The sequence below is a fragment of the Vitis vinifera genome, chromosome 14 (genome assembly GCF_030704535.1).
Source record: "Vitis vinifera cultivar Pinot Noir 40024 chromosome 14, ASM3070453v1".
NCBI lineage: Eukaryota > Viridiplantae > Streptophyta > Magnoliopsida > Vitales > Vitaceae > Vitis > Vitis vinifera.
In genome coordinates, this window is record NC_081818.1 from 2,310,307 (window position 1) to 2,318,399 (window position 8,093).

General features: G+C 30.1%; 1 protein-coding gene across 1 annotated transcript; it reads left to right on the plus strand.

Moving 5' to 3' along the window:
- The first annotated feature begins 223 nt into the window (after positions 1-223).
- On the plus strand, positions 224-955 carry LOC104881355 (UPF0481 protein At3g47200-like). Its single transcript, XM_019224801.1, has one exon. The coding sequence runs from the start codon at positions 224-226 to the stop codon at positions 953-955; it is 732 nt and encodes a 243-aa protein (XP_019080346.1).
- Positions 956-8,093: the final 7,138 nt, after the last annotated feature.

Consider the following 8,093-nt stretch of genomic DNA (forward strand, 5'->3'; position numbering starts at 1 on the left):
TGACTTGACAAGAATTTAAACTATTGACTTTCGACTAAGGTTTTACACATTTTGCCTAATTAAATAAAATATTGACACGTGAATGTTCACTAACATCACGTGATTCATTGATTTAGACGATTCATTTTGGTTGATGTTGAGGATAGTCATCGGCAGTAGACTAACATCTTCTGGACCAATTAACATACCAGTAGTGATTAGGCCAAGGTGGTGATCCAATTCCATGGAAGAGCAGCAAGAAAGGAGGAACGTTGGAGAGATAGAACCAGAAGGCGGCCAACCAAGCAGGAACAGTGGCCAAACTGGCCTCGAGCCTGAGGAGCATAGGATTGACATTGTTGAAATCAGTCATAGGGATTGGATTGAGTCTCTCAGAACGGCAGAAGAAAGAACTCAATCTCAAAGTCAATGGCCAAGGATACCAAAGGTTCCTCAGATGCTGAGGGGGACCCAGGATTTCAAGAAATTCTACGAACCGAGGGTAATTTCGATCGGTCCTTACCACCATGGCAGGCCCCACCTTTACCCAGGGGAAATGATCAAGCCTCTATGCGCCCGAAACTTCCTGGCTGATAGTAAGCAGGACATCGAAGCTTTGTACACAAAAATTGTAAGTAATATCGAGGCAGTGGAAAAGTGCTATGATTGGAGTAGTACAAAAAAGTATGATGATGAGAAACTCGCCAGGATGATGCTTCTGGATGGGTGTTTTTTACTATATTTCATCTGCAGGGAAGGTATGATAAACGTTCTTAAAGTTCACGAAATAGATTTTGTGGAGCAGGACTTGTTCTTGCTGGAGAACCAACTTCCCTTTGGAGTCCTCAAGTTGATTTTTGAGGGAGCAAATTTCAAGGTTGATCTACCAATGGAAAAGAATATAATAAAATTCGTCACTGTCATCGGAATGCCAGAAGGGTTGTCATCAGAAATACAGCTGAAAGAGGTGAACTAAGAGCCCTCTCATCTCCTCGACCTTTTGCGAAGTGCTCTCCTAGGCAGGTTCCACATGATTAGGAGTCAGCCCGAAAAAGAGCAGCAACCTAAGAAAAAAGGAAAGTCGTCGTCGTCGTCTCAAGGAGGAAAGTGGGGGCTCCGTTGGCCATGGAAAAAAGGCAAACAACGGGGCATTAGGAAGTCTTTTCGACACATCAAGGAGCTTAAAGCTGCCGGCATCTACCTCAAACCGAGTAGAACGTGTTTCTTGAGAGACGTTTCTTTCAAATCCTACTTCTTCTTTGGCTACCTGAAACTTCCCCCAATAACCATTGATGACTTCACGAAGACCAAGTTCTTGAACATGGTAGCCTATGAAATGTATCCAGATGCCCCAGATGACTATGCGGTCACTTCTTATGTATGCTTCCTTTACGACTTCATTGATGATGCAGACGATGTCAAGCAGCTGAGATCTAAGCACATTCTCCACAACCTTCTTGGCAGCGATGAAGATGTGGCCCACATTTTCAACGAGATCGGCAATGGCTTGGTAGATCCCGAAATTTATGGAGATGTGAAAGCTCGTATTCAGAAACACTACGACAAGAGAGTGAATACTTGGATAGCTGAAGCCCTTCACGGCCATTTCAGGTCTCCCTGGACTTTCATGGCTCTCATTGCAGCTGTTTTAATACTAATTCTTACTGGGGTTCAGACCAACTACGCTCATCCCGATAACTATATAAAATATTTATATATATCGTCAATTATAATTGGGATTTGTTTTTTTCTTGTTCGGCATGTTTGTGATTAGACAAATAAAGATGTATAAATTATTAAGTTGTATCACTGGATTTCATGCATGCAATATTATGAGTCTTTTCCTCTCCACATGAATTTGCTATAATCTATAATGTCTGTTTGAATTCATAATTTCCAGCTTGCTTTTTTCCGTTCTTTTTCATAGACCAGGATCATACATAACACAACATTCACATAGAAAATTTTCGGTCAACAATATGTGATTCCGTGGATGGGATGGGATTGGATTTACTCACACACTTTTTTATCAAAGGAGAAAATTATGGATAAAATTATAATTTTGATATATTTATAAATTGAGGGCTCTCTAATTTTTATTTTTTATTTTTTATAAAAGACAAAAATATCCATTTTTAGGTAATTTAATGTTTAATTTTGGATTAAAAAAATTTCATAAATAAATACTACATTTTTTAATGAAGTCTTCCGAGCTTCATTGAAAAAATCTTCAAATTTTCAACTTCTTTGAGAAATCTTCGAATACTCTCCAACTCTTCCATAAATTTTTTATCTTCTTGGAATCTCTTTTAAGAGCTTTAGGGCTTTTCTTTAGTTTTGAAAAAAAAACACACACACACAGATTGAGTTAGAAATGAAAGTGGAGAAAAGAAAAGTACTCGACAGTTTTGCATACTGCTTGATAGAACTCGTTAAAATTGTTTATATCTCTGGCACTAAAATACATCTTGTAGCACTTAGTGATCAAAGCCTGTTTTTCCTCCTTACTTCCAATTTAGACATGGAGAGGTGACACAAACTTTGAGATATTCAATGATTCAACAAAGCATTCATCAAATATTATACTGTTTGCTTTGATGGAGGGGCAAAGAAGATGATACCAGAAGTTAGCTTCATGAGGGATGCGCCTACCTTTTGAATGGTTGGATATGATGATATTGTTGGAAAGTGTCTCAAAAATTATTTTTGAGTCAATTGTAAAATTATAGATAATCTCCTAATACAAAATATTATTGTATTTAAGTTTCCTATTATTATAGTGGGAATATTATATTATAAAATTTTTTTTTTTTTTTTTTTTAGGGAAAGATATCTTTGAAAATTAATATACATTTAGTTTTCTGTATGCAATCTTCCTATATATGTAATTAGGAAAAAATACATAGGAAGACATTTTGATCAGAATAGTAGAAGTCTTTTTTTTTTTTTCGGTGTAATTGAGACTTTGGGATTTGAGAGTTATATGATTGTAATCTCCTTTAATAATAGTGAAAGTTCTTCTTTGTCTTCATGGGTAGATGTAAGTTTGAGGTCGAACCACGTAAATCATTGTGTACTTTGTGTGTTTTATTTTCATTTTTTTTCCTAATATTTTTTCTTTGTCATGTTTTTTCACTATAAATTGGTATAAGAGCATAGGTTCTTAGACATGGAATGATAATAGAGTTTGAGGTTGAGAAGTTTGATGGAAGAAATAATTGAAGTTTGTGGCGCGTTAAGATGCTAGCCTTATTAGTTCGACAAGGATTGTCCAAAGCACTGAAAGGTGGAGAGACTCTACCAACAACAATGTCTAATGAATAAGAGGATGAACTTATGGAGAAAGCGCACAATGCTATTCTATTATGCTTCGATAATGGGGTATTTCGTGAGGTTGCAAAAGAGGATACGACTACTGAGTTATGGTTGAAGTTAAAAAGTTTGTGTATGGCGAAGTCTCTTATAAATCACTTGTATTTAAAAAAGCGATCATTTACTCTCTAAATGACCCTTAATTGTTAGGTTATTTAAATTGTGTTTTCTAAAAGTTTCATGGTATAAATGGTAAACTTTTACAAAGTGAAAAGTAGCGATGATGTTTGTTAAAAAAATGATTTAATTAACTTGGTAGTTTATGATGTTCACTAATTTTGTTTTCAAACATACACCATATTTTATTAATTACATAAAATTTGCTTAAGCTTGAATAAGAACAGCCCCTTTTAATCACTACTTTAAAATTAATGAAATCAAAGTTCTTAATTAAGAAATAATTGATCTTAATTTATTTCTATAATTATGAAAGATTAGGGTGACCCCAATCACATTAAGTACTTTTTCAAATGCATTATGATAAGTGATAACCACTATGGAGGCAATAATTTAATTAATTTATTTGTATGCCCTATCATGCAAAATGAGAGTGACCCTAATTAATATATGTATATAAATGGGCACTTGATCAATTGAGAAATATCTATTGAAATAACTTCTTTTTTTTCCAAAAAATTATTTTTTATTTTTATTTTTTATTGGGTAGGTAGACTTAAAGGGTCAGTAACCAAATGGGTTGGCAAAAAAATTTAAAATTTAGTTAAATGTATATTTCAGTTAATTAATTATCTTATAGCTGTCCAATTAATTCATTATTGATTAATTATATTAAACATAAATAAAAGTCACTTTCTTAAAGTGGAGAGTCCAACATGCATGAACGCCTTTTTTTATTTTCTAATTTTATTGTTTATTTTTGGATAGAAAGATAGCTTTTGACTGTTGCTCTTTCTTTTATTGTTATTATTGTTATTATTATTATTATTATTATTATTATTATTTTGGCTCAGATGCAGTGGGCTAAGACAAATCTCCATTCAAAATTGAACAAAATCCTCCATTTCAACATTTTCTTAAGCCCTTTATTCATTTTCATTTTTTTTTCTCTATAATTTATAACATGCTATATATAATTATAATCGATTTTTTTTTGGGTTAAAATATGACAAAATTTCTAGATCCCTTTTAAGTTAGTTAATGAAAACTTCGTAGAAAGACAAATATACTCAGTGTCATGAAAATCATTTTTTAACTTATTTGAGAAATTGTTTTATATTTAATAAAAAAATCTTTTCTAATTTACTTGAGAATTTATTTGAGGATTTATTTAATATTTAAAGTGTGTTTGATAATATTTTTACTTAAAATATTATTAATAAAAGTGTTTTTTTTATTAAAGTGTTTTTTAGAATAATCACTTATCAAATGTTTCTTCAAAATACATTAAGTAATTTTTCAATATTGCAAATGATTTTTCAAAATTTTGAAAATATTTCCTAAATTTTACCACATATCTATTTTTAAAAAAATATTTTTTAGACTAAAACCATTTTCTAAAATCATTATCAAACGATTAACTTCCACATCAACAAAAATTACCCATTAACATCATACTTTAAACTTTGACTTTAATTACTTAATACACTCAAAAATAAGAAGTTATCTAAATATAAAACAAAATTAAAAAATTATTAAATTTCAACCACCCTACATACTATCAAACCAAAGTGGACACAAAAATTTTGCTCACACTTTTATCATATCATGGAATTAAATTTATAAGCTATGGATGTGAAATATGGGTCTACCATGGTATAAATTATAAAAATATTAAAAAAAAAATTAGGGTAGGGGTGAAGCCCAATTCAAATTGAAGTACAAAAATATCATACATGGTGAGACAACTACAATTCACAGCTAAGATCCATTTATTTGTCTTGTATGGAAGGTTAAGGGTCACTATCTTTCTGGTCACCCAATGGATATATAGACCATCACAGCTAAGGTCCCAGCCCCACCAATCCACCATGGACAACATTCTCTTATCATAGTACTGTTTGAATGCCTAGATCACATGCCATTGTATGCCTTGATAGATAAAAGAAAATTTATGATAATTTGTATAAGAAACTTAAATTTATTATTTTTATTTTTATTTTTACTATTTACTAGTATTACTATTATTTAGGTTCAGGTGTAAATAGATCTTTGATTTTATAAAAAAATTATTGAACGTTATTTTATCATGTAATTTAGTTTTAGAAAGCAATTCGAAAACATTAAGATTTTTCTTGGTTAAACATCTATATTGGCTAGATAGTGATTATAATGTTTACAATAATATTTATTATAAGTTTAATGCTATGACATGGAATCGTATTGTGCATGGCAGGTTATTTAACCTTGATGTTACTAATTTAGACTAATAAATAAATAAAAGATTGGTTAATATTGGTCTTAATATTATTTAAATTGAAAATTATTTAATTTGTTTATATCAATAAAGGTATCTTTGATTGCTTAATCTCAAATCCTCATTTCAATCACTAATTTTGGGTTATGTGAATATCAAATTAATGTATTTTTGTATTTTATCGATCTTCTAACTAACGTACTTAGCATATGTGTTTAATAATGTAAATCATAAATAACTTGGTTTATGAGATAGACATTTTGATATTGATGTGTTAATTAAAAAGTCAAACAACAAGTATCTCTTTGTCGTGTTGTCTCTCATGGAAATGACCCTAACATTATCTTTAAGCTAGGTTTATTTCTAAGCTCATCAAGCATTATTATTTGTTTAATTATTCCCTTTAATATGAAATAAATAAATGAAGATTGAATCCATTAATATATTTTTTATCACTTGATTATTAATTGATTGAGACACTTAAACCAATCTTACTATGCCCAATAGTAAGAGAATTGATTTCATAAAGATACACTAAATTTTTATTAAAACTTCACACTTAGCTCTTTATTTAAGTTGACGTATTAGTGTTATTAGGAGACGAAAAATATTAACCTATCTTAAATAAGGAAGTGATGACTTGAAAATGAAGTAAAACAACTAAAAAATAAGCATACATACTTCGATTTTATAATATTTTTAACACATGGCACATGAATCTTAGGATAACGATGTATTGTATTTATGTAAATTATATTAAGGCTTTAGCCCTAATTGACCCAGTACTCGTTATTTGTATAATATATACAGGACAATGTGAATTTTTAGAGAATCAAATAACAAATTAAATGTCGAGTTATTAATCATTTGAGTCATACACAAATAAGTATATAAATTTTTTTGCCAAAGCATGCATTACCATGCAAGAAATACCTAGTTTGCTTACCCTAAAAAGGGGTCAAATTTGTTAATTGAGAATGAGATCTCTTTTACAAAGACTCAACACGTATAATCATGGCTCTTGGGAAAACATTGAATCTATGGTATTAATTGGTAATGTTCCCAATTAATACCAATTGGAATAACACTTTAAAATAGTACGAAGAAAAGGAAAAACCCTATTTAAAATATTGCATGGTACCCACCAATACCAACTAGATTCTTTATCAAAATTATTACCACCTAACTCAAATTCATACACTAAATTTTCTGATAATATTCTTTGTCTATGTAAATAAAAATGTTATATCTATAATTAATTTTTAAGTAAAAGTATGGACTTTTCAACAAGATGTATGTATATTTATTGTATCATACATCAAGATTGAAGATAGTCTTCAATCATTGCATAAAAAAGTTTAATTATTATTAGAAATGGATCCATGAATGAGCAAAATAACTTGAAATAACCTTACACAATGTAAAATATTTAAAAGAATAAATTAATAAATAATAATCCAAGTGTTTAACGATTAGGGTTTTGACGATATGTTAAATCATCGCTTATTTTTAGAGATTAAATAGAATGTGTTTGAGAGTGTTTTTACTCGAAGTATTTTTAATGGAAGTTTTTCCTCATAAAGTGTTTTTAGGAGAATAACGTATCAATTATTTCTAAACAAACACTAAAAGTATTTCCTTAATCTTGTCAACCAACTAATATTTTTTCAAAAACACTTTTTGTAAAAACCCACACCCTACCGTGTGTAGATATTGTCCGCTTTGTCTCTAAAAAGGTTTTTATAACTTTAAAACACGTTTACAGGGTTAAGAAGAGCTTATACTCATATGGTATAAGAAACTTTTTTTTCTATTTGATGTGAGATATCACAAACATCCTCTTATGCAGACATGTTCTCGTTGTATCTCTTGGGATTGTGGGGTCAAATAGATAGACACCCCTCATAGGGTTAGACTAACTTCCACACTATGGTTAGAAATTATCTCTAATACCATTTGTAATAACCTACATCCAACCATATAGATATTGTTAATGACATATACCCAATTATATAGATATTATCCGTTTTGGGCTCAAAAGATCCTTATAACTTTAAAATACGTCTACAAAATTATAAAGAACTCATACTCATATAGTGTCAAAAATTTTCAAAATCACTATTAAACATACTCTTGATTTAAAACTCGGATATTTATACCTCACAATTAAGTGATTCATTTACCATTTCTTCCATCATGAGTCTATTTCACTATCCATTGATCCCTTGTTTATTGACAAAATATTATTTTCTAACCATTTTTATCCCTTGACACTATCTTCGACTATTTCTTTTTTTATTAAAATTGATTAGATATATATATATATATATATAATATTGTTTGTCGAATTTCCAAGGAAATTAGGTTG